This window comes from Puma concolor, chromosome F2 (assembly GCF_028749965.1).
Source record: "Puma concolor isolate L17-30 chromosome F2, mPumCon1.1.hap2, whole genome shotgun sequence".
NCBI classification, from domain to species: Eukaryota; Metazoa; Chordata; class Mammalia; order Carnivora; family Felidae; genus Puma; species Puma concolor.
The window spans coordinates 72055682-72082407 of record NC_141684.1 but is presented as its reverse complement, the minus strand read 5'-3'; the positions used below and the strand labels follow the sequence as shown (position 1 = coordinate 72082407).

The window sequence follows — 26726 nt, the reverse complement described above, 5'->3', positions numbered from 1 at the left end:
TTTCCCCCAAATTGTCTTGAAAGCGAAATATCAGACTGACACATTCTTATTAGTGTTGGTTAAATATGCTCGCTGTTGCTTGTCTTGTTCGTGAATTACTGCTTTATCCGCTCTTTGTAGTAGGCATTCTGGGGGCCCTGAGACAATAGGGGTGCACAGGGCAGGGCACACGGACCTGCCCTCAAGGAGATCTCACCTCGACAGACCCTCGTCACAACACGCGGGGTTATGTGTATACTGCTCTGGGAACACTGTGAAGGAAAGCCGAGGATATATCCTGCGAGCAGACAACAGGTGTCCTTGTTCCCCACAGGCGTTCCTGCTTACCTATGAGAAAATCGAGGCCTTGTGAGATTTAGTAACCCAGCCAAGGTTACCAGCTAGCAGAACTTGGATGGAGGCTAGATCCATTTGACGTGGGGGAAAAATCGTAACAAAATTTTTTCTAACATCGGACCGATTGTAAGGATGCTTATGCCAAACTATTTTACACCACAAAGTATGTAGAAAGTAGAAAGTGAAAGCCCCCGTGACCAGTAAACGTAGGTACATTAATTATTCCCCTAGGCCTTTTAATGGGAGATAGGTTTCCACGCTGTGAATGTATCATAACATGTGTCATTCCCCTTTTTCAGAATGCCGTGGCTGATCCTTTCCTATCAACACACAGAGCTGTTCCTTGTCTTTTCAAGTAGCTCAAACGGTGACATCCTGTATCATGTAACTTCACTTACCTGTCCTCCTTTAATGGACATTTAGGTCATTTCTGGTGTTTCACTATTGAAAACATTGCTGCCGTAAAGATTCGCCCTTCACACACATCTCCCTACACCTTTAGGAGACATTTCTAGAAACGATTATCATGGGGTCACAGGCTGTGTTCTTTTTCTATATGGTGTGTGTTCCTGGATTGCCCTGAAAGGCCACATCATTTCATAATCTTTTCAGTGGTCTGGGAGTTGCCCATGTTTTCTGCACTTGCTGACTCAGGACGTTATTGTCCTTTGCCAGTTTGATAGGTGCGCTTTGATTATTAGCGCAGTCGAGTATCTTTCCTCGCGTGTGTTGGTCTTTTGTGTTTCCTTAACAGCTGTCCTCTATACCGTTGTGCCGATGGCCTCTGGCACCTGGGGTCGCCCTCTCTGGTTGAAGGTCAGATGCCTGCCTGTGCTCTTGTCTCCCTTCTAGTAGAGGGTGGGGGTCGACTGTCTTGGGGATTATTCCCATTGCCGCCTCTTGCCAGCAGTGTGGCTCCTTGGCAGGCTGCTTAACCTTCAGGCCCCCCCGTTTCCGTTCCTATAATGGGGGTGACACGGATTACACGAACGAGTACACCTGCAGCCTCCCCACACAGCCTGGCGCGTAGGCAACTGGCTCCGTAAATGTTTACCACTATCGGTCACCATTAGGCACCAGCGTGGGAAATGACTTTCCCTGGCTCCTGTCTTCCCATGGAAATCCCCGTGGGTCTTCCTCAGCTGCTTTGGATCAGTTCTGGGATTCCCACGGCAGTTGCTGCTTTTCCAAGCAGACGTCTGTCTCTTCGAGCCTTCGTGTCGCGCGTTCTGCAGGTGAGATCCGGGACCAGCAGCATCAACCTTTACATGGGACCTGAACATTTTCCTTCTGAAGTTGGTTAGGGACTGAATTTTGCCCCCCCCCTCCCAAATTTATATGTTGAAGCCCCAATCTCAATGTGACTATATTTGGAAATAGGGCCCTTATGGAGATAATAACGGTTAAATGAAGTCATATGGTTGGGACCTGAATACGATAGGATTGATGGCCTTATAAGAAGAGGAGGACAAAGATTTTTCTCTTCGTGTGCACAAAGAGGTCTTGCGAGCACAGGATGAGATGATGGCCACATACAAGCTAGGAGAAGAGGGCTTAGAATGAAGCCTATCCTGCTGGTTCCTTGATCTTGGACTTCAGGCCTCCAGAGCTGTGAGAAGTACATTCTGTTGAAACCTTTCAGTCTGGTGTTTTGTTATGGCAGCTCCAGCTGTATGGTATTGGTTTAAAGTTGTTCGTTCGTATTATTTACACAATTGTCCTGGCGGATGGGTGTCTACCTGGGGTGTCACTGTTCCTAGACCATCCGTTCATACACTGGAATGACCTGTAAGGCTTTGTAAAACACAGATTGCTGGGCCTCACCCCAAGAATTTCAAAGTTAGTAGGGCTGGGTTGGCCTGAGAAGTCACATATCTAACAAGTTCCCCAAGTTGTTGATGCTGCCGGTGCAGGACCACACTTGGAGAACAAGTGTCCCAGCGGGGTGTGGAAGAGAGATCAAACAAGAGTCCAGAAGACTCGGGGTAGGGATGTTGGGTCTTTCACCCGACTGTGGCAGTCTTCAAACTCTCAAGACTCAGTTTCACCATCTGCAAATGGAATGATATTTGTACTGCTTGTCTCCTAGGGTTATTGAAGCTAACGAAGATACACACATTAAAAAAAAAAAAGCTTGGGGGTCCTTCTCTGATCTTCGCACAAAGCAGTGAGAACAGGAGTGTGAGTGCCTCATTCTTGTAAAAAGAACAAATGGGTGAAAGCTAAAGTCTTTTCATAGTAAGCTATAAAGCAAAAGCAAGGTATTCCCTTCTGTTTCTCTACTGGACGCTGCCTAGTCATTTGATTTGCTACCTCTGGAACTTTCTCTTCTCTGCATTCCCTGCCCCAACTTCTCTGGAAAGCCAGGCATTTTAGCCAAGTAGCCTTCGTGATGGTCTGTGCCTCCTTATTCTGGCTCTCCCTTGTCGAGGATATCTGCGGCTTTTTTGGTGATTGTGGCAGTGGTAATTACTGGGTTTCTAGCTCCCCACGGGTAAAACTTGTGGCCGTGCCCTTCGCGTCCAGGGTATTGTATTGTCATATTTGGAAGGTCTTCTGTTTTGTTTGTTTGTTTTGTTTTTTGTTTTGCCATGTCAAAATGTTTTATGATGTGTAAGTTTTAAGTGTGTATGTTGCATTTTTCGGTGATGCTGTTGACCAATAATACATTATAGGTAATTTTTACGAAAACTAAGTGTTTTCCTAAGCAGAAGTCTGGTGACAGTGAAGGGTGTTTGTCTTTATGTTTTTGTAAATGTCTTTACTGCCTGGCCCAAGAGAAGACTGTTACAATTTGATAGCTGCTTCTGTATTCCATCTGTTGTAAGATGTTGTTTTGGTTGAAGAACGTGAAGAAAATGTGGCATGCAGATTTGTAATCGAAAAGGGATGAATATTTGAATGGCCTTTTTAGATAATTTTAGATAATTTTATGCTACCCTAAAACTATAAGGAGTAGTTTTTTGAAGGTTAGTTGCAATGTGGAGTCTGAAGTCATACCAGTGAAATTTTTGTATTTGGTTTCGTGAAAATGCCTGGCTGTATCTTGCACTTCGAACGGGTCTTTTATCTGTGTGTGTGGTTTTGTAACATCATGCATTGGTAATTTGGAAAGTATTGGTTCAGTGAGTTACATAAATCTTTCAGATGTTGACATATTTCATTATACAGTATTTTTAAAAACTTATTTGTTCCTCTCGCTACCTGTCTAATCAAAAAATTCTTTAAGTATCGGGAAGTTGTCAAGTTCGTGATGGTGGATCCAGATTTTCCAAAATTCTGATTTTTGCTTGTAAACTCAACCTTAATCGTTGGCAACAAAACTGTGAATTGTTTCCCTTAAGTGACAGAGTTATTTTGTTCATTTTTGAGAAAATGCCACACGCTCAAATCTGAATAACCAGAGTTCGTTAGTTGTTTTTTTTTCCCCAGTAAAAATGGTGTTCTTTGGAAAAAGCTTGCAACTCAGTCACACAAATGATTTCTCCATTTACCTTGAATCGAATGGTTTTATGGCATTAACTGCCATCCAGGAAGATGCAGGCCATATAGAAATGATGCGTAGAGGGCACATAGCTGTGTGTGTAGAAGGGCTTAGCACTCAGCAACGTTTTGGGGAAGCACCTACTCTGCTGGTTAAAAGAAAAAAATTCTCATGACATAGTTGACTTAATACACCAGAAGTTATGCAAATGAATGTTGTTTCCTTCAGCATAGTGACCTTGGAGGCACAACACCACGTTCAGTGATAATGCCAACGGTTAGAACAGAACGTTTTTCGAATGCCACCTTCTTTGGAATTGCTTCAAGTTATGACTTGAGCTTACTCCCTAGATGCTGTTTGGATGTACTCTTTTAAAATTGCGTTGCCTCGATTTTCTGTTAACATTTTCCCAATGTATCCCCCAATGTAAGGGGATACATTCTTTAACCGTTTCGGGTATTTATTGCAGCGGGAACCAGCACGAGTCTTGGAGCGAGAGACGTGGGGCTGTGGGTCTTCATTGTCTCTCTGATTAGCTGAATGACCTTGAACAAAGCATTTACCTTCTCACTGTTTCTCCGCAAGGTCAAGTGATTGGATTAGGTCTTGAGTCTTTTAGCACTCACGTCCTGTGATTCCCAGATCCCAGATGCACGAAAGCAGGATTTCCTTCATCGTCTGTGAAGGTGTCCGTCCAGGGACTTGCTCTGCAGTCTGCTTGTCCTTTTTTGCCTGCCCTGTCTCTGCCCTGGTAAGGCAACAGGCTTCTGTGGTGGTGATTTTTAAAAGGAGTTTTTGGTTCTTAATATGGCAGAAGAGCTGAGCACTTGGTGGAATACCATTGGACATTGGTGCTGTCCGCTCCTGTGGACACGCCTGGTATGTTTGGGAGTGAAACTGGGAGCAAGGAAACCTAGATGACTAGGTTAAGGTTGGTGCAGAATGTGGGGAGAACAGTTAACGTTTACCGACTGTTGTGTTGCGAGGCATTCTGTTAATGGCCATGTGTGACAGTCCAGTAAAATCACTTCTAAGCAGCCCTTTGAGGGAGGTGATGGAACACTTATTTTTATGTTTTCATAGATGAGGAAGCTGAAGGCCAGAGAGATGCTTTAATTGGCCTGAAGTAGAGAAAGTGCTCGAGCCAGATCTGGCCGTCTTCATAGCTGGTTTTCCTCCAATTTCTAGATGCTGCTGCTTCCACTCCCTCCCTGGCCGTGATATTCCCTTCTTCTCATTTTTCCTTATGACTGTTTTAAGCTTCTCTAAAGTGTTGAAGAGACGTCACAATTGTGCAGCATTAGTCTTTGATGAGAGGTGATGATTTTGTAAACAAACTTAACATTTATAAGCTTAATTTTTGGTAACAGTCAATAAAAGATAAAGATGAGAAAATGCTGATGTGAAATCATACACTGTGTTGAAAGGAGGTTCTGCCCGGTGCTACTGGATATGTAAAATTGAGGGAGGTAAGCTTTGGGACAAATTCAGAAACCGTTGATGGGATTTGCAAATACAACATTCAGGTGTCTCCAGTTTGCCCTTCTATATCAAGAACTAGAAACTCGAATTTTTGTGGATTATTTATTGAAAAGAGCTCTTACTTTTTATTCCTTCTGTAAGCATGTGCCTGCATCCACTTTATCCTAGCCATGGTGTTAAATGCTGGGAATAAAATGAGGGGCTCCAGGAAGGGGACCTGGTGGGCTTGCACCCTGCAAACCCCAGAAGTGCCCTTCTAGATTCCAGATACGGGGAAACGTACTGATGGTGGGTTGTTAGGGAAGGAGATGTTTTAAAGAAATGTTCTGTGATCTTTTCTGGAGGTTTTCAATAAAAATCGTGGAAGCTGAGGTCAAGAAGGGCTTGAAGATGAAATTGTGTGTGTGTGTGTGTGTGTGTGTGTGTGTGTGTGTGTGTGTGTGTGTGTGTTTGATGGGAGAGTTTTTCTCCCCATCTGCCCTTGCACAGTTAGGGCATCTGAGGAAAGAGTGTCCTAAGCTAGACCTTCAAGACTAATCATAGTGCATAAGAAAAATTTTAATGTATTTTTTATATTAAACATATTTGTGGTGGGAATTTGAACTGAAGTTATCCTTACAGCATCCCTGAAGATGACAGCTGACATTAACCTATTTTGCTTTTGGAAAAGGAAGTTAAAGAGGTTACTTCTCACCCAAGTTTGTTGAGCACATAATTGGGAAATGGGAAGAATACATTTCGCATCCAGTTCTTTGGTGCTTCATGGGATGCCATGTTACATTCTGAACCCGTTAAGTTGTTAATTTAATGGAAGGATTACAATTGTGTGGCCAAGAGTTTATATTATTGGTGATTAGGGAGAGATTGTGTGCTGCCAGCCTTGTTTAGAAATAAGGATCGCGTGAGGTCTCATTCTTCTGAGAAATTTGCTGTAGGTGACTGCTTGGTCTTTGGACCAACGCTTTAGACATTTAGGAAAGGAACTGGCAAGCCTCTGAGGCCTTGTTGATAGAGAGGTGCCCCCAAGTGTCCACCGCCCAGCGTGCCCTTTCTCTAGGTGGGCTGGAGCGGAGGGGTTCCCTGTGATGCCCCGTTACGGCATTGTAAGTGAATGTGTTCTGAGGTATGGTGGTTTCCTGATCGCACCACGAAACCAGGTGCTAATTTACCTTACTGGGGCAGTTACTTGAGTTCCTGGTGGTTCCCACGTTTTAGTAAGGGGCACGTCTAAAATGTATATCTTTCTAAATAGCATAGCTTAAAACCTTTAGAGTGATTTACTTTTCCATGAATTCAGAATGAAACCTGTAGAATAGTAACTCGAGAGTTACTGAATTGTTTACATAATATATGTGTGTTCCATTTATCTGTATAGTCACTTTTTAAAATTATCTGTGCTTTTTTTGAGTTTTGATTATTTTTCTATCACTGGAAGTGTGAATTTCAGAAGAGGACGGCTACACTGAACACATTTCCAATTGCGAAGTGCTTCGGTTAGTGTCTTAGAGTGGTGGGGTATTTGCCATTCTGTGCAGCCACCTCTCCACTTCCTTCTGCCCAGATGAGGAACCAAGAACCAGAGAGGCTGACTAACTGGACCGAGGCCACACAGCCTGGCTGACATATTTTGCATATTTAAGTTTCTCACATTAAAGAAGAAAATGTTTGATCATCTGCATTGTCTACTAATTATGTGCCAGGGACTGTGCTGTGCTTTATAAATAAATCTAGAATATTAATGCACTTAAATTTTAATAACCCTTTGGAGTAAATGCTATTACTATCCCCATTTTCTATGGTGGCACAGAGAGACTTGGGGATTTTCACAGGGTTGTGTGACTTATGTTTGAACACAATCCCATTTCTTTTTTTTTTTTTTTAATTTTTTTTTTCAACGTTTATTTAGTTTTGAGACAGAGAGAGAGAGACAGAGCATGAACGGGGGAGGGGCAGAGAGAGAGGGAGACACAGAATCGGAAACAGGCTCCAAGCTCCGAGCCGTCAGCCCAGAGCCCGACGCGGGGCTCGAACTCACGGACCGCTAGATCGTGACCTGGCCGAAGTCGGACGCTTAACCGACTGCGCCACCCAGGCGCCCCGAACACAGTCCCATTTCTTTCACGTTGAGTAGACAGAGCCCAGTCCTTGATCAGTCTACACTGCGGCCTGCCGTCTCTTCACCTCCTCTGCTGAAGGTGGGCAGCCATCTCTACTTTTCTTTCCTGTCACCCTCTTAACTTGAGCACCTGAGCCTCTGTCTCCACTACTTTATAGAAACTTTTTTTTTCTTTAATGTTTATTTGTTTTTGAGAGAGAGAGAAGTGGGGAGAGGAGCAGAGAGAGAAGGAGACACAGAATCCGAAGCAGGCTCCAGGCTCTGAGCTGTCAGCACAGAGCCCGACGCAGGGCTCGAACCCACGAGTCGAGCCGTGAGATCATGACCTGAGCTGAAGTTGTTAACCGACTGAGCCACCCAAGTGCCCCTATAGAAACTGCTCTTAACAGAGTTACTGATATCCTGCCTGTGGAGTCTGGTTGGTGGATACTGCTCTTTCTCTACAGCTTTGGAACCTGTTGATCACTTCCTTTTTAAGGCTTTTTTTTTTTTTTTTTGGTGTTTGCTTTTGTCTTGCCTTGCCGGCTGACGCTTCTGCTGGCCCTGTAAGTGTTGGTGTCCCTCAGAATTCTCCCCTTGTTTTCTCTTATCACTAAACATATTTTCTGGATGATCTTATCTGCCCCAAGACTTTGCCTTCCTTCTGTTTGTCAGTGACCCAGACAGCCATGTCTTGAGCTCAGTCTTCTCCCTTGAGCTCGTCACTTTTATACTGTATAGCTTCCTGGACAGCACTATGTGGATCATTGCTATACCTCTCCTCCACCCCGTAAAAACTCTCCTTCTCTTCTGTTCCCAGTGTTTCGTTGATTGGTATTACCATCTGCTCCATTGCCCAAACCAGAGTCCTGTCGTCCTAGACTCTTTTTCCTCCTCCAGCACCCAATCAGAAGCTGAGTCAGATGGTTGGGTAGTGCTGTACCTTGTGTAGGTCCGTCTCCTTTTTTGCTGCGCCATCATCTTTTACCTGAATTCCTGCAAGATACCTGAAACTGGTCTTCTTGGCTCTAGGCTTGTGCCACTTCTGCCTCTCCCAGTCTGTGAGCCACATGGCAGTAAGGGGGATTCTTTCCAAAATGTACATCTTTCCCAAACAGAACAGCTTAAAACCTTGAGAGTGACTTCTCTGTGAATTCAGAATGAATTATAGGAGCGTTCGAGATCTAGCCTCCACTCGAGTTAAGCCATATTGAGGTATTTGCAGACATCTGAGTACATCCTGCTTCCCTCAGCCTCAGGAAAGGACTTTTCAGTCCTCTCTGCTTCCCTCGACCTGCTTTTCTCCGGCTAGCCCTCTAGGTCTCTGCTCGGATAGAGTCCTCTATCTACCGTGATGAAAACTCAACAGAGCTCTGTATTTGCTGCGTCCAGTTCAGTGGCCACTAGCCACTAGCCACATGTGGCTGTCGAGCACTTGCATGTGCCTCGTGGGACAGAAGAAGTGGGTTTGAAACTCGATGTAATTTCAGTTAATTGAAATAGCTACATGGGGCTAACGAGAGGGTGCCTGTGTGCTTTTCGGCATTCTGTTCTTATCTCCACCAAAACACTTTCCCCAAGAACAACAAAACACTAGCTGATAGTAGTGGAGGGGTCAGAAGAAATTCACAAAAAACAGGCTCAAGAACTCAAAGTATATTTATGTGAAGACATAAGAATATTATAATGCAGGAAAATAATTTTATGAAAATATGGTTTTGATTTCTCAAGGAGCAGTTATTATTTTTTAGCATATTCACATGGTTATTTGTTTTATACTGGATTTACATCTGAAATGCTTAGGTATAAGCTGTGAACCAAAGGGGCCCAGTGAAATTAACAATCAAAATTTATTTCAAACATTATTTTGTTTGTAGATGCCAGATAACATTATAGTTTCTAATGATACTTGTTATTGGGTAGTTAGCAAATATTGACGGAACTTGAAATATATGAAAAGGCAGTGTGTAGAGAACTTTGCACTTTTTTGGAGAAAAGGAGTTCAAATATAATAAGCAATAAATAGCATTTGATGCATTTCTTTCTTTTAAATGTTTTTATTTATTTTGAGAGAGAGAGAGAGAGAGAGAGAGAGTTCATGAGTGGGACGGGGGCAGAAAGAGAGGGAGAGAGGGAAGCCCAAGCAGGCTCTGTGCTAGCTGGTAGCACAGAGCCTACTTGGGGCTTGAACCCATGAACGGTGAGGTCATTACCTGAGCCGAAACCAAGAGTTGGACGCTGAACCGCCTGAGCCACCCAGGCACCCTCGGTGCATTTCTTTCTTGGACACCCCAGAGTATAGATAGAATGTACAGTGGGGAGAAGGGGTGGTCAGGTTCTTTGGACCCTGTTGATGGGAAACATGCCAGACCACATTGTTTGGGGAGGTTCATTCTGAAGCCTGGAGCAGATCATTGCACAAACAAGGAGCTGTAGAACGAGAAAATTGTTACCAGTACACGCTTCCCCTTTTAAACAGCACGGTATCAGTGGAGAAATGGGAGGTATTTTAATTTCCTGTTCCACCCCGAGTCCCTCTCCTCCCTTGTGTGAATAAAACCTCAGGGACCCAGTGCAGCTTACTGACTCTCCTACATTTTTGTAGCAGGAGGGAGGGGCATTGGCGATCTCCTGAGATACCTATTAGACGATGGCTGATTCCTTCAAGTGAGGCACGGGGCCTGGCATTGGGGATACACAGTGGTAGACATAAGATACAGGGTCTTAATGAACTTACCGCTCTGGGCACATTTATAAGGGCAATAGGGGAAATTTAAATGGTTGTGATGAAAGAAATATTGACATGTATATATTTGCAAGTTAACCTTTCAACAGGACATCACTTATTCAAATGAAAGTATATGCAAAAATGGAAAATTAAAAAGGAAAAAAAATTTAATTTCATCCTACAAAGAAGTTATAAATTTTTCTGGTAGGTGAAAAACTACTAACTACCAAGTTCATACGCAACCAGTAAAAATTATTTGGATACTGATGATCTAAACAACTTCAAATACCAAATGGTATTTTAAAACTTTTCCCTTTACCATGATGAGAAAAAAGCTTTAATCTCCTTGCTTTAATTTTAGCGCTAAGGAATGTTGGTCATTGAATATGCAGAGGTCTCGACAGGTGCCCAGCCCAGAGCACAGAGGGCTTGTGAGTATGTTTTTGAAGTAGAAACTTGAGCTATGTGGTCTTCCAGAATACTTTTTGCTCTTTCCAGGTATATACTGCAATCTGGAAAATGTAGTGTAGAGCAGTATTCTATTTAATGGGGCACTCTGATTTATACACAGAATGTTTAAGGCTATTTTAAGAAATTTGAGATATGTGAGGCACCCGGGTGGCTCAGTTGGTTCGTTGTCCGGCTCTTGGTTTCAGCTTGGGTGATCTCACAGTCATGGGATTAAGTCCCATGTGGCTCAGCGTGGAGCCTACTTGGGATTCTGTCTCTCTTCTTCTCCCTCTGTTTTTGCCCTTTCCCCGCCCCTGTGCACATGTGTGCATGCTGTCTCTCTTTCTCCCCCCCCCCAAATAAATAAACTTAAAAAAAGGAATTTGATACATGTTTGTCATAGCCACTGTTTTTTAAAGTCACCGAAAGGCACCAAACTCTAGCATGGTTAGAAACCTTTATTCATATTCTCTAGAATTGTTTTATAGGAAAACTTCTCAATATCTTCAAATTATTTCTGAGAAATGGGCATGGAGTATTGGTATGCTTAGAGGTATAATGAATGTGGGGGAGGGAGCATGAAACGTGTGGGTAGGTGCAGTGTCACTGGTGAGACTTCATTTAGATTTCCTTAGCTGCATCATAATTTTATCGACGAGTGGTATACACTAGTTAAATTCACTAAAACAATACCGACAAGCGGGTGCAGCAGTCTGAAGCCTTAGGGGACTCTGTATTTTAAAGCTGAGTAGGTGTCTGTCTGGTGTTTTTTCTGAACCCAAATACCAAATTCAACGATAGGGTTTCGTTGGTAGCTTTAATATTCTTGATCGTCCTCATTATGGAAAACAAATGTCACAGCAGGTAGCAGCCCCTCTTCTCACCTTGCCTTTTCTTACCTTACATCCTCTTGCTAACTTGAGGTGAACTTTGTTTTGATCATAGATCAAAGGTAGGAATTCCTACACAAGGTAGGAATTTATAACTACATTAGTAGGATCCCTTTTCAAAACTGAAACGTAAATTTTACCTGTAAATTAGAACGATGTCCTGAAATCAGGACTCTTGTACGCTCATGTAAAAAGTACTTAACATTAGAATTGGTTAATGGAGTCATTTTCAGGAGGAATAAGTGAGTCAGAAGTGGGTCATTACAGTCAGTGTTCAACAACATAGAATAGTAAGGTGCTTTGCAGTAAAATAATAAAAGAATTTGTTACAGAATGTAATTGGGGGGGGATAGATTTAGGCTTATGAATTAACTTGCTTAGAGTAACATAAAAGATATCTCGTTTTGCCCACAGTGTTCAGCTAATTGGGGAGAGAAGCTCAGAAAATTTCTGGGTAATGAGGAAAAGGGGCCAGTTTAGGGCTGAGCCTTTGCTATGGGTACAGGAAAATGTAAAATTAAAGATAGAGTCTATGGATAAAACTTGTCTTTTATTAAATGCCAGTAGGAATGAAGACATTCAACTTGGGTAAAAGATGTATCAGGCTTATTTAGCTGCACGTAATTGATGGTTTTGATTATCAAATAGTTTTGATGACGGCACTGTAGAACCTCATCACATTTATGCTGAGTGTCATAGGCACAGAAACAATGGTTCCAACTTCGTTGTAAGTCAGAATGATTATGAAACAATGGATGCGAAGCTCTTTACTGCACATTCCAGTCTTATTTCCACTTACTTTGTCAAATATAATTTTGATTGAAGGAGAAATTTAATGCTGTGGTCCCTGAATAAGTTACAGTTGTTTTTTTCCTTTTTCCCCTAGAGATTTACCTTTTTGAGTGTAAGTGTAGTTTTCCAAAATCACTTTCTGTAATACTCTTCCGATGACCCCCTCACACTGCTTTGCAGTTCCGTGTCATTCTTATATTGCTTGCCTCCCTAATGGAAATTTAGACTTTTCTAATTCCTGTGTATTCCTCTCTTGCATGAAATACGGACTCTTAGAAAACCTTCCAGGTTACCGTATGACCTCTACTCTCATCCTGGGACACTTTGCCTGTCTATGTGCTCAGGTTTATTCATGATGGATAAGGCTTCTCATCACATGTGCTCTGCTGTAGCAGAGAAAATAGATAAATTATTTTCAGCTGTGGTATCACCAAAGGTTTTTTTCCCCCTTCTCCTCTAAGGAAAAGAATGTTGGTAGCGTGTATCAGAGAAGACTGTTTACTACAACCTTTCTCTCCCTGTATTTCAAATGAGGCGGAGTTGGGTACAGAATTGGGGAGTTTTAAACTCCCCTGGAATATGAGACAAGATCCTCTTTTCAGCTTTTTAGAACCTTTGAAAATGCAAAAGAATGTAGGCGATTGACAGACCAGTTAATCAGAGGCAACTGTAGTTCTTACAAGAGCAATTAGCTGTTTGCCTTTTTTCCCAGCCCCTCAGCATGTTGCCTGTGTCCCACCTTGGCATCTTCCAGTGGTTCCGGGTCAGCTTTATAGGAGTTTGTGATTGGCCGGCACCCCTGGACAGAGGGTGGTCTCAGCAGCTCCTTTCTTCCCTCCTTCTAGTCGATTGTCACTTTTTGTAGGCTTGACATCACCTGGATGGTGAGTGCTTGCGTGTGTGTGTGTGTGTGTGTGTGTGTGCGTGCGTGCGTGTGTGTGCGTGTGTGTGTAGTCAATTGCTTGAAAGTGGTCTAGGTAGAGGGAATAGGGAAATATATATATTATATATAATATATACATTTATCATCCCAAGGGAAATATATTTTTAAATGATGATTTTTTTTTTGTTTTGTTTTGTTTTTTTAGCGTTTATTTTTGAGACAGAGAGGGACAGAGCATGAACGGGGGAGGGTCAGAGAGAGAGGGAGACACAGAATCCGAAACAGGCTCCAGGCTCTGAGCTGTCAGCACAGGGCCCGACGCGGGGCTCGAACTCACAGGCTGTGAGATCATGACCCGAGCTGAAGTCAGACGCTCAACCGACTGAGCCACCCAGGCGCCCCTAAATGATGATTTTTTATTAGGCTAATAAACATGTGGCATCATTTGCCTTTATAGATCAAGCATGTTTTGTTTGTTTAAACTATGCCAGAATATTTTACAATATTAAACAAGACGTACCAGCAATGACCAAATTGGTAAAGTTTATATTACTCTTCCATTGGTCTGCAGTATAAACCTCCTTGCCAGGTGGATTGAAATACATTTCTGAAGTTTAATTTTTCCCTGTCCCAAATAAATTACATTAAAAAAATTTCCATTTTACCTATTTCTGGACCTGTGTCTGTTTGGTGTCTTCCTCATCTATAATAAAATTAATTAAGATAGCATTAAAAAGGGGTGCCTGGGTGGTTCAGTCGGTTGAGCGTCCAAATTTGGCTCAGGTCATGATCTCAGTTCGTGGGTTCAAGCCTCTGTGCTGATAGCTCAGAGCCTGGAGCCTGCTTTGGATTCTGCGTCTCCCCCTCTCTCTGTCCCTCCCCTGCTCATTTTCTGTCTCTCTCAAAAATAAATAAACATTAAAAAAAAAAAGATAGCATTAAAAAGATCTGGGATAGAGGTGCTTGGGTGGCTCAGTCAGTTAAGCATCTGACTTGATTTCAGCTCAGGTCATGATCTTGTGGTTTGTGAGTTCGAGCCCTGCGTTGGGCTCTGCGCTGACAGTATGGAGCCTGCTTAGGATTCTCTCTCTACCCCTCTCTATCCCCCACCCCCCTCCAAATAAATAAATAAACTTAAAAAAAAAAGATCTGGGATAGATTGCACAGTTTACATGATACATACCTTACACATATGTTGTGTATAGATGCGTATACAGGTGTTCTCATTTCTTTTGCCACATTATATTGAATGCTCTAAGTGCTTTTAGAATGTACAGTGGTCTGCTGCTGGGCCATGAGAAGTTGTGTGCAGAAAGAAGGTCACCCTAGAGGTGTTCTTCTTATGTCTGTGGTGGCACAAGCAGGTCAGCTGGCTGCCTTCTCAGTGGGCTTAGTCTTTGAAGGAGCTAATTTCCGAGAGTGATATTTCCATGTGGAATCGCAGGGCGTAAAGGTTGTTCTGTAAAGGACATTGATTTCCATGATTCCTGTGGTTTAGAGGCACAACTTCTATATAAGACAGTATGTGTCTTTTGGCCAACTTAGAAAAAAAAAAAATTAGTGTTGTGGCCGTGTGCTTGGTATGAGCTGTTAGCTGAGTGCTGTTTCATTAGTTGCCTTGAAGGGAAGCATTGGCCCCAGCACCTTATATAGAAAAAAAAAATCATCTTTATCTGAAAGGCAGCTCAGAATATCCAGACTCTCAAAGTGATGTAGAAATAACTGAAAGGTTTCTGCAAGAAGCCTGTGAAACAGTGTGTTATGTAATGTAGCATTAGATATTAATGTTAGCTGCCTTTTTTTTTGTCATGCAAAGTGATTGGCAAGCAGATGGATGTATCTTTAGAATCAAACCACTTTTAGATGTCCACTCCTTGTAAACCATTAGAAATTAAAATTTGTCACTAATTCAGAATCCTTTGGATGAGGTCAGTATTAGTATTGTTTCTTAGGAATGCCAAGGCCTTCTGTAAGTGTAAGATAGCGTATCTTTGTGTTCTCTGCTTTGTAATTCTTTGGGATGAGTTGCTTGTTGTTGGTTATTCATTCTCGTGTTAATTGAGGAGCAGTGGGGCCCTACCTGGGGCTCCCCCAGTTTTCACAGACACAGGAATCAGCAGGGGTCCTTGTTAACAAAATGCAGATTTCTGGGTCAGGAGGTCAGGGTTAGGACCCAAGATTCTGCATCCCTCACCAGCTCCCCGGAAGTGCCAGTGGTCCCAGGACTCCCTTCAAGTGGCAAGGCTCTATCTAGTCTGCAGGGAGAAGGGCAGGCAAGACCGCGCTCGGTGCTTTTGTAGCCCTTCCCTCCGTGCAGCACAAATACTAGGGAGGACTCCAAAATCAGCCTGAGAAGGAAAGGGCTGAGGGTCAGGGGGTTTTCCCCAGGTGGCAACAGAAGAACTGAGATGAAAAGAGAGGCTGGACTGCACAGCCAGGGGGCAAGGAGGCCGGTGTGGAGGCAAGGAAGGTGCGAGGAACTGAATGGGTGATTGTTGGTAAACTTCCTGTGGTTTGACAGACCTAGCCTGGGTACTTGTGCACGTTTCCGGGGCAGGGTGGGGATTTGGGAGGTTAGAATGGAGGGATCTGATTATGAAGTGCCTTCCACCCACACTGGAGCATTTGGACTTGAGAGAAACTCCTTTAAGGATTTTGATGAGGGGAGAGACATGGTGTGTTTTGTGTTTTGGAAGATCATTCATTCAGCTGTGTGAACTTGTTGAGACCTGACTTGGGAGATACAGCCAGGCTTTAATGTTTTGTCCTTGACTAACACAGGAAGGCCCGACTCCATCCGAGATGGTGTGATCTGAGAGGAAGAGGCGGGCTTGTGGGATATTTGGGAGGCAGACTTAGCAGGTTGGTTGGTGGCTGGAATATGTCGGATATGAGAAGGGCATCTGTTAGAATAGCAGCCTGCACAGAACAGGGGCCACGTCTGTTTAGGTCAGCTCTGTGTCCCCAGTGTCTCATAAATGTGTTATGCAAAGTAGGCACTCATTAAATATTTCTGAAATGAACGAATGATGAGAAGGATAGAGGGTTATTTCCCATTGTTTGGCTGGGTCAAAGGGGTGGTTGGAGCTAGTATTAGCTGCCATAGAAAATGCTGACGTAAAGGGTAGCGTTACCCTGTACAACGTCGATTCCGAGCATAATTTTTCCTATAAAAATACATATCTCTTCAATTAGTGTCGGCATATTTGGGGATTATCCAGTGTTATAAATGGAAACTAACTGTGTAAATGTAATTTGGTTTTATTTTTCATATGGTGCTTGGACCAACATAGACCTTCTGAAGCACCTTGAATCCTTTTTTGTTCTTTTTTTAATCGTTTTCTTCCAAACAAATAGTGAATAAAAATAATGCACAAAGCCACTAAGAAAAATAGTGGCTTTACTATCTAGCTGTGTAGGTTCTGGGTTATAAAAATTAAGTTTGCAAATACTTCATTCAAGGGCAGTGGTACTATGGCAATTCTAAGTGAAAAGGATTTTGACAATTATTCCTGAGTGTCACATTTTGTATACTTGAGAACCATTCTTAACACAATAAAAATTACTCATTAAGAAATAGAAATATATGTTGGGAGGTGTTACAGAAAGGAGAAATCTTACAGGTTGCAAATATAGTTAATTCACATAAAATGTGATAAATGGAACAAATGCTGTAGATTTCATTACAAGGGGTAGGTGTGGACCTTTGAAAGGATACTTGGAAAGAATGCTCTGAACAGGAGAAACTAGTTTGCATCAGAGAGAATTGCTACTGTCTAATATGGTTTCATCTAAAAATGTTACCTCTCTAATAAGAAATATATAGTAGTGGCCATGGAATTTTCTGCAGCGATGGAAATGTTGCATGGATGGACGGTACACGCATTGCATAGTGAGCACTTGAAATGTAACTCGTGTGACTGAGTACTGAGTTTTAAATTGTGTTTAGTTTTAATGTACATAGCAACCTGTGGCTCATGGCTGCTGGGGGGGACAGCACGTTCATAGCGAGTTGCTGCTGCCTGAATATACTAATGAGGAAGAAAATGTGGCCTTCCCCGGGGCAGGGGTGGGTCGTTCAGGAAGGGCACCCTTTGGTCCATGAGGCAAATCTGGAACTGACTTGCGGTGAACTGATGTTGGTGACTTGAAGCATTTCTTGATTCTTTACCTGGGTCATTGTCTGTTGGGTAATTTCCTTCTGCCACAGCGAGCATTGGCCTGGGTAGACGTTCCTCTTTCCCAGGTGACTCTGCGGGGCCATTAGTGGGCATTGATGTCCACAGGCCTCGTAGTCTGATAGATCTATGAATATGAATATTCAGTGGTGCTGAGCCCTTCACCTTTTGTGTGGTCACCTATCAGCTTATGGATCCTCCTCCTTTTGATAATGGTTTGTAACCTCGATGATGAGAGGTGTCTTTGCAGGTTGTACTGTGGGTGGTGACGGGTTTTTCCAGCTGCTAGACACTGCCTTGGAAATGCTGATACATACTTTACCCAATCCCAGGAATCATCATCAGGGTCATGTTATATGCCTCAGGCTCTTTGGAGGTGCAGGAGAGAAACTTAAAGAGAACAATTACGAATCAAGCTATAGAACTCAAAATAGTCTTCACCAACCAAAAGGCAGTCATCTTGAATCCACGCTTGCCCATATTGTGTTAGATATTTATGAAAAAGTTTTCCTTTGGATGAGGTTCTACCTGCACAACTGGATACAAAGTGATTGGGCTATGGAAGATATTTTGCACGTGAAGGTGTTTTGTATTCATTTACTTCCTTGCCAGTTTCCCAGATCACTGTGATACCAAACTGAAACTTGGCTGCAGAAATGCCATATTACTTTTGGAAGAGCCACGTAGTTAAGCCTTGTTTATGGGAAGTTTTGCAAGTCAGAAATTCGCTTCAAAATATTAATATATATTTTTGCCCAACTTACTTCTCTCATCTTGGTTTGTTGTATACCTTTTGCTTTCATCGATGATTCTCTGTGTGGCGTTTACTTGTTTTTTGGATCTGCCTACTTTTCATTCTGCGTATTGCCCCCCAATTAACCCAATAGCCTCAGTATGCTGCTACTACGAGCTTGCTTCCTAAAAGTTACGGGTAGTGTAATTAACAACATTGGTTTGAAAGGAAAGGCTTCTTCTGTTTGGTGGTCTCCACAGTTTAGTGACTTATCGCTGAGCAAGACAGACCCAATTTAGGCCTCTAGGAAGTTGCTCTTGCTGGTAAGCTGCCATTTCTTCTCTACGCTTCTCTTTCGCCTTTGGGAATTGTTTGCCATGAAAATATTTTGTAGAAGATGCTTACTTCTCTCGGTCTGTAAAAAGGTTTTTTATTCTGTTAGAGAAAGGGGGTTTGGGGGCGCCTGGGTGGCTTGGTCGGTTGAGCGTCCGACTTCGGTTCAGGTCACAATCTCACGGTCCGCGAGTTCGAGCCCCGCGTCGGGCTCTGTGCTGACAGCTCAGAGCCTGGAGCCTGTTTCAGATTCTGTGTCTCCCTCTCTCTCTGCTCCTCCCCTGTTCATGCTCTGTCTCTCTCAAAATCTCTCAAAAATAAATGTTAAAAAAAAAAAGGGGGGGGGGTTTGGATTAGAAGGTATCCGAAGTGCTCGCGAATTCCCGTGTTTTCCCAGTGGTTTCCCAGTGCATCTCTGCTGCAGTGTAGGTGACGCCGTTCGCTGAGCTGTCTCGTGGAGCCCCTCCTCACCCCCAGACACAGCACTTACTTCCTGCACTGTCATTCTTGTCTCAGAAAATACTTGCCAGTGGGGCACTGAGTGGAACTTACATTATTCTGTCTTCACTGTATGTCTCTGTACTGTTTACTGTACAATATCACACATAGTTAAAATATTTGTCATCATAAATTCCCAAGAACTATTTTGTAAAACGGCATCCTAAATTGTCATTAATGTAACTCCGCTCTGAATCTTACTTCTTCTCTAAGAGTTATCACTTGCAGATGAGCTCCGTGAGGACAAAGGGAATTTTGTTGGTTTTTATTCACTGAGATATTTCTAGACCAGTCCCTGGATCATAAGTAGGTCCTCAGTAAATGTAGTTTGAATAAGTAAATGTGATTTGAGATTTAGCTTGATTTTTATTTAAAGCCAAATCAAACATAAATATATCTTGAATATTTATTATCCAAGTGATAATTGTGAGAATTATTTGATAACACTGACAACTTGTATCTCTGTTTCTTCTTTCTTTTTTTTTTTTTTTTTATAAATTTTTTTTTCAACGTTTTTATTTATTTTTGGGACAGAGAGAGACAGAGCATGAACGGGGGAGGGGCAGAGAGAGAGGGAGACACAGAATCGGAAACAGGCTCCAGGCTCTGAGCCATCAGCCCAGAGCCCGACGCGGGGCTCGAACTCCCGGACCGCGAGATCGTGACCTGGCTGAAGTCGGACGCTTAACCGACTGCGCCACCCAGGCGCCCCATCTTCTTTCTAACAACCTGTAACTAGGCTGTCCAGTGTGGTGGCCATCACCCCCATGTGCACAGTTTTTACTTGAAATGTGTCTAGTAGAAATTGAGACATGCCGTGTGAAATACATACTGGGTTTCAAAGGACTCAGTACCAAACAACGTAAACGATCTCATTCTTTTTTTTTTTTTTCATGTTGATTATATGTCGAAGCAATAGTATTTTGCATATATTGGGTTAAATAAAAGTTATTATTAAAAGTAATTGCACTCTTTTTTTGGTTACTTTTAAAATGTGGCTATTACAAAATTTAAAATGGCATCGATGGCTCTGATCTGACGGCTCACTGAACAGCTGATCCATCCTGACATAGAAAACGTAGGCTCTGAGTGCAGCGAAGGGGGCAGCCCACCTCCAAAAAAGAGTTTTAAATGAGCATCTTTGATAGAAACAAAACTAGATGTTGCAGCTGTGACTTGGGAAAGTGGGCATGCAAATGGACTTGATCAAATTAAAAAAGACCAAAATAAATTAATTAGATTAGCTCAGATCAGAAATATGAAATCCAGCTACCAGATGGATTCCTAGCACAGTCGCCAGCCAAGTCTTGAGGTCAGAAAAGGGGCAGGAAGGCGGTGGTGGCTGTCTGGGCAAGCGGGAGCCATCACTAGTGACAGCCTGAAGCCACAGTTTTTGAAGTCCTGTCCCAGAGCTCCCCTGCCGGGGGTCTCCGTGGGGGTGGGTGGCGCACTTACTGACTGCCTGGTACTCTGTCATTTCACCTGCTGCTGTGAAATGGACTCTTAGTCGGAAAGATTGGGGGACTGACTGGCAGCGGAAGCCCACGCGTCAGGTAGGATTACTTACTCTCAGCGAGTGTTCTGTTTTGTCCCTGACCATGCCTGTAGGCCAGTTCTTTTTCCCTTTCTGCTCAGCCTTAAACCGATTGATACAAAGTAAGCGTCAACTCCAACTCCAGAGCTGCCTCGCCACTGGGCTCCAACCAGGCCACTCCCTCCCCCTGGGGTGCTTCCCCTGGGATGCTTCCCCCGAGCCCCCCAGAGCTGGCTGGGACCCCCATGCAGCCATGTAGCGAGGCCTTCCATGACACGTGGGGGACCCTGGAGGATGAAGCTGTTATCCTATAAAACAAGGCCATCCGTGTATACAAGTAGACACTACCTTCCTTAAGCTAATTTGAAAGGTTATTTTGGTAAGCGGTTAGTCTGCACGGCTGGTTTAAGCTCTTATCAAGTCCATTCTAGTATTTATTTCCTTGGAAGCTAGAATGAGTCTTGAGTAAATGAAGACTGACTACTTAGGCTGTTGAGGAGTAAATTCAGTTTATAAATATTTGTTTCACTTGGCACCAGAAATTTCTGCTTCTCTTTATTTTGGATTTGAAAGTAGTTGTGTAGTAAAGCAGCATGTCGGTAAATAAAACGGCTTTCACGCTCACCTTATTTTCACCCTTCTGACCTCTGTTTTGAGAAAGTCGATCAGAAAATTCATGGCAGTTAGCGGCGGAGTGAGGAGACCTTTGACTTCAGCTGACAGCTGTCACCTGAAAACTACAGACCTGGGGACCTTCTCAGGTGTTGTGTCTGTAGTTCTGACAGTGAACAGGAATGCTGTTTACATTTTCTGTAAGCAAAATTCTCCCCTTGTTAGGAATATGTTAGAGTTGGACAGGCAGGAACTGGGTTTTCTCTCTCTTCCTGGTAAGTTCTCAGCAGTGCTGGTCGCCCATTGTTCATGCCCGTGCTCATGGAGAAGTGGGTCAGTAGATTTTATGACAGCCTGTTTAGAGCATCACTTTTGAAATTCTTCAGCAAGATCCTGGTTTTTTCAAGTTGGTCAGTATCACACAATGCCGAATGTGCTTATGAAAGAGGCAAAAATGAGTTAAATTCCAAAGATGTTTAAGATTTTGGACATTTTTCCTATGTGAATTAGTTCTTTATTAGGTTGTTGATTTAATTAGCATTCAACAAAAACACTTTCCTGCTCCGATTGGTGAAGCATTCTTTAAATTGGTTGTTTCAATCGGACACAGAATCTGTTAGGAGCTGTTTGAGCCTTAGGTAGTGTGTACCTCGTGCTGTAGACACAGGACGCTGACGGCTGTGCATTACCCCTACTGGCTCTCTCCCAGAAGAGGTCCAGGCAAGGCTGAAGCCTGCACAGATATTTTGAACTTTATTCTGTTAAACTAATTTTGGGGGAAAGTTTCTCGGTTTCTCCTGATGAGAATAGTCACCGTCTCGAAACTGTCCGTCCAGCTGGAGTTTTCCCCGAGGGGTCAGTGGGCTCTGGGTCCATCCTCGGGGTCCGGCGCCTGCCGGTGGACGATGACCTGTGATTGGACTTCTGTGCCGGGGATGCGATGCGATGGGCCCCGAGCCCCGAGCGAAATCGGTCCTCTTGGAGAGCGAAAGCCTGTATTCTGGCGTCTTTCTGAATCTCGAGTATTTCTGCCACGAAACATAATGGCATTAGGAACTTATCGTCCCGTTTGCGAGCGTGCTTTCCGGCATCGTCAAGGACTCTCCCTCGCTTGAACATCATCGTGGGCGCTTTCTCGCTCGACGCCTCCGTTGCTGTTACATAGTTGTCTGTGGGCCGTAAATATCTAATTTGTACGAAATGACCGATTTTGGTATTTGTATAATCCTCTAGTCAATTTAACTAAGTTGAGCTTTTCACAGCCCTCGGTGCCGCGGCTGCTCATCTGATTACACTGCTCAGGGGAATAAGGTTAAGGGCGGGCTGTCGGTAACCAGAGCATTTCCAGGGCTTTAGTTCAGCAGATGGGCTGCTTGGCTATATTCATACATCTGCTTGCCTGCTGTGGCAGCTGCCGCTGTTTCATGTTGTGTTCTTTTGTTCTGTTCCATCCAAGAATGGAGCGCTAGGAAGTGGAGTGAATGGATTAATTTAAGGTTAAGGTTAGTGTTTTGCTTGCTTTCTAAGTAACCGATCATAATAATGCTTCTGGTAGAAGCTAATGACTTTCTCTTAAAGTGAACCAGATCTATAAAATACGGCTCAGCGAGGGGGCTAGATTAGTATTGTTGACGGAGACCAAAATGAAATGCGTGAAACACTGGCAGTCTTCATCATTTGTTCCTAATTCTTTGTTTTCTTCCTCCCTCCCCCACCCCCCGCCCCCCCACCTCCCACTCTCTTCCAGGACCTATATCCAGACTTCGCCTGACACTGCAGGGTCCGAGAGAATTAAAGAAATACGGAATGACACGAAGGAGATTAGTTAAGGATTATAGGCTTTGAGGACAAACACCTCAGTGAGGTGGGAGCACAGACACGCTCCTGAGCTGTAGTTTGGAGGAGCCGCGTGTTGGAAGACGATGGCGGATCCAGGAATGATGAGTCTTTTTGGCGAGGACGGGAATATTTTCAGCGAAGGCCTCGAGGGCCTCGGAGAGTGTGGTTACCCTGAAAACCCAGTGAACCCCATGGGTCAGCAGATGCCGATAGACCAGGGCTTTGCCTCCCTGCAGCCCTCCCTGCACCACCCCCCCGCGAATCAGAATCAGACCAAGCTGACCCACTTCGATCACTATAATCAGTACGAACAGCAAAAGATGCATCTGCTGGAACAGCCAAACCGAATGATGAGCGGCGCCCCTGGGAACGGGCTCGCGTCCCCTCACTCGCAGTACCACGCCCCTCCCGTCCCTCAGGTCCCCCACGGCGCCAGCGGTGGCGGTCAGATGGGAGTCTACCCCGGCATGCAGAACGAAAGGCACGGGCCGCCGTTCGTGGACAGTGGCTCCCTGTGGGGCCCCCGGGCCGTTCAGGTGCCGGACCAGGCGCGGGCCCCCTACCAGCAGCAGCCCCAGCCGCAGCAGCCCCAGCCCGCTCCGTCGGGGCCCCCCACGCAGGGCCACCCTCAGCACATGCAGCAGATGGGCAGCTATATGGCACGCGGGGACTTCTCCCTGCAGCAGCACGGCCAGCCGCAGCAGAGGATGAGCCAGTTCTCCCAGGGCCAGGAGGGCCTCAGTCAGGGAAGTCCTTTCATCGCCACCTCAGGACCCGGCCACTTGGCCCACGTGCCCCAGCAGAGCCCCAGCGTGGCACCTTCCTTGCGTCATTCGGTGCAGCAGTTCCACCACCACCCCCCTACTGCTCTCCATGGAGAATCCGTTGCCCACAGCCCCAGGTTCTCCCCTAATCCTCCTCAACAAGGGGCTGGGAGGCCGCAGACCCTGAACTTCAGTTCTCGGAGCCAGACCGTCCCCTCACCTACTATAAACAACTCAGGGCAGTATTCTCGATATCCTTACAGTAACCTAAATCAGGGATTAGTTAACAATACAGGGATGAATCAGAATTTAGGCCTTACAAATAATACTCCAATGAATCAGTCCGTACCAAGATACCCCAATGCTGTAGGATTCCCATCGAACAGTGGGCAAGGACTAATGCACCAGCAGCCCATCCACCCCAGCGGCTCACTTAACCAAATGAACACACAAACTATGCATCCTTCACAGCCTCAGGGAACTTACGCCTCTCCACCTCCCATGTCACCCATGAAAGCAATGAGCAATCCGGCAGGCACACCGCCTCCGCAAGTCAGGCCCGGAAGCGCTGGGATACCAATGGACGTTGGCAGTTATCCAAATATGCCCCACCCTCAGCCATCTCACCAGCCCCCCGGTGCCATGGGAATCGGACAGAGGAATATGGGCCCCAGAAACATGCAGCAGTCTCGTCCGTTTATGGGCATGTCCTCAGCACCGAGGGAGCTGGCTGGGCACATGAGACCAAACGGCTGTCCCGGCGTTGGCCTTGCAGATCCCCAAGCGATCCAGGAGCGACTGCTACCTGGCCAGCAGCACCCCGGTCAGCAGCCGTCTTTCCAGCAGTTGCCAACCTGCCCTCCGATGCAGCCCCACCCGGGCCTGCACCACCAGTCTTCACCCCCACACCCGCACCACCAGCCTTGGGCACAGCTCCACCCGTCACCCCAGAGCACCCCGCAGAAAGTGCCTGTGCCTCAGGTAAGGGGACTCGGGTCCTGTCCGCCTCGCGGTGTGAAACGTAACACGGGGAACTCGTCCCATAGCTGTTTCCTTTGAATGTCGTCAAAAGCGTTTTCATCATGACTTCCTTAATTTTTATCTCGTAAGCTGCCCCAGAATCTCCATTTTTTTTTTTTTTTTCCTTCCTCCTATTACTCTCACTTACTGGCTTCTGCATTTATTCTCTCACTCAGAAAGCCCCGATTCCTCCCGTCCCAGGTGTTGTGCGGGGTGCTGTGGGTGCGTCACGGACGGCTGGCCCCAGGCCCCTGCCCGTAAGGGTCGTCACTGCTGGTGGGGACACAGAGTTGGATTCCTGTTCTTTCTCTCTTCCTCCCTCTGGTTTAAAAATACACTGAACCTTGGTTTCCGGCAAAGTTTGCTGTGCTTGTGCCTGCCTTCCCACCTCTCTTAGAAAATTACAACTTTTTTTTCCCTTGGGAAGCCTCAAAATGTGTTCTTCTGTAATATTTATTTTACCAGCTGTTGAATGCTAGTGTGAACTTAAATCGCAAAGGGTAGAAAATCACAGTCCACATTAATCCGCAGAACATGTTTGGTCTCTAAGAGGTTCGGGTACCCGACACGGAAACAGGAGTCCTCCCTCTCGGAGCTGGGAGTTTTGTTACCCTGCAGAGTTTATAAGCAGACATTTAAGTTTCAAGCTCTGGCATTCACAGAGATGGCTTGCCGTTATAAATGTGGTGTTTGTGCCCTAGGCCTAGGAGGGATAAATTAACATCTATATGTACAGATCATTATGATCACAACTTGAGTTTGGATGGCACAGGAGGCGATTTTAGAGCTGTTCTTTTTTTTTTTTTTTAATGTTTATTTATTTTGAGAGAGAGAGAGAGAATTTGTGCATGAGTGAGCCACAAAGGGGCAGAGAGAGAGAATCCCAAGCAGGCTCCACACTGACAACACAGAGCCTGATGCAGGGCTCAAACTCATGAACCGTGAGATCACGATCTGAGCTGAAACCAAGCGTCAGATGCTTAACCGACTGCGCCACCCAGGCGCCCCTAGAGCTGTTTTTAATGAACTTCTAATCAGTGTGGGAAAACATGACCCATGTGTGGAAAGAAAAGCAGAGTGAAAGACCACACACAGTTATGTGACAAATGTCCAGAGAGAGGAAATACCTGAGGATGTGAGTGCTTGGCATTTGGCTAGAGAGGGCAGGTGAACCGAAGACGGCGTTTCAGGTTTGGGGAGGACTCAGTGAATGGGGGCACGGGACCTGGAGCTTGCTGTGGGGCAAGCCAGATGGTAGAAATCTTGTATTCTGTTTTAAGGAATTTGGACTTCAGCGGGGAGCTTGTGATATTGATTAGACAGCACACAGGACGGCTGGGAGACCAGAAGTTTAGCCGTGAGCCTGTGGTTCAGGCACGTAAGGACAGTTTGGAACAAGGATCGGGCAGCAGAAACAGAAGGGATTGAAGCAATGTGAAAGTAAAAAGGTTTGGTTAGGAAATACATCCGTATGAGGTATCCCAGCATTTAGGACAGAGACTTAGAAGCCTCAGCCTCGGTGGGAGTGGGAAAGTGGAGATCAGGAAAGTCTTCTCCTGGGGACCTAGGACACAAGGACACGTACGGGTTTCGGGGAAGCAGACACTTGGATTCTGCTCAGAGGAGCCCCGAGGTCGGTGGGAGCTGCCTGGGAGAGAGCTGCTCCCTGTCTCACAGCCCAGCCTGCAGCCCATGGGGAAGGGCTTCCGAGCCCTGTGGTGCCCGGACCGAGTGAAGGGAGAGGTGACGAAGCCAGTCTGACAAGAGGCTGGGAGCAGAGAGCCTCGGGGAAGACCAGGGCTATGGGATGAATAGAGAAGATCAATTCCTGCTCATTTGTTGTCCCCTTACATCAACCTCAAAGCAAAGATGCCCCTCTTCAGAACTGGCTGAAAGTGTGGGCCCTGAGGCCGGCCAACCTGGGTGGCTTCTAGGGCAGAAATGAATGTGACTTAGTTTCCAGGAGGCGTTCTTTTCTTGTTCCTTGGAAAGCATCTTATTGGCCAGGAGACCTTTCCAGGGTGGTGATTCTGACTTCTCGTTCCAGCATCTTCTCACTTTGCTGGAGGACAAGC

General features: G+C 45.0%; 1 protein-coding gene across 4 annotated transcripts in view; it reads left to right on the top strand.

Annotated features, from left to right (window-relative positions):
• CHD7 (chromodomain helicase DNA binding protein 7) overlaps positions 1 to 26726 on the top strand; it is a 191886-nt gene that overhangs the window by 42670 nt on the left and 122490 nt on the right. For 3 of the 4 annotated variants that reach the window (XM_086696026.1, XM_086696023.1, XM_086696024.1), the window contains exon 2: positions 22776 to 24612. In XM_086696026.1, coding sequence (XP_086552152.1) covers positions 22951 to 24612 — 1662 coding nt within the window. In that variant the 5' untranslated portion in view covers positions 22776 to 22950. The remainder of the gene's footprint in view (positions 1 to 22775; positions 24613 to 26726) is intronic. The other variant, XM_086696025.1, reaches the window with a different exon arrangement.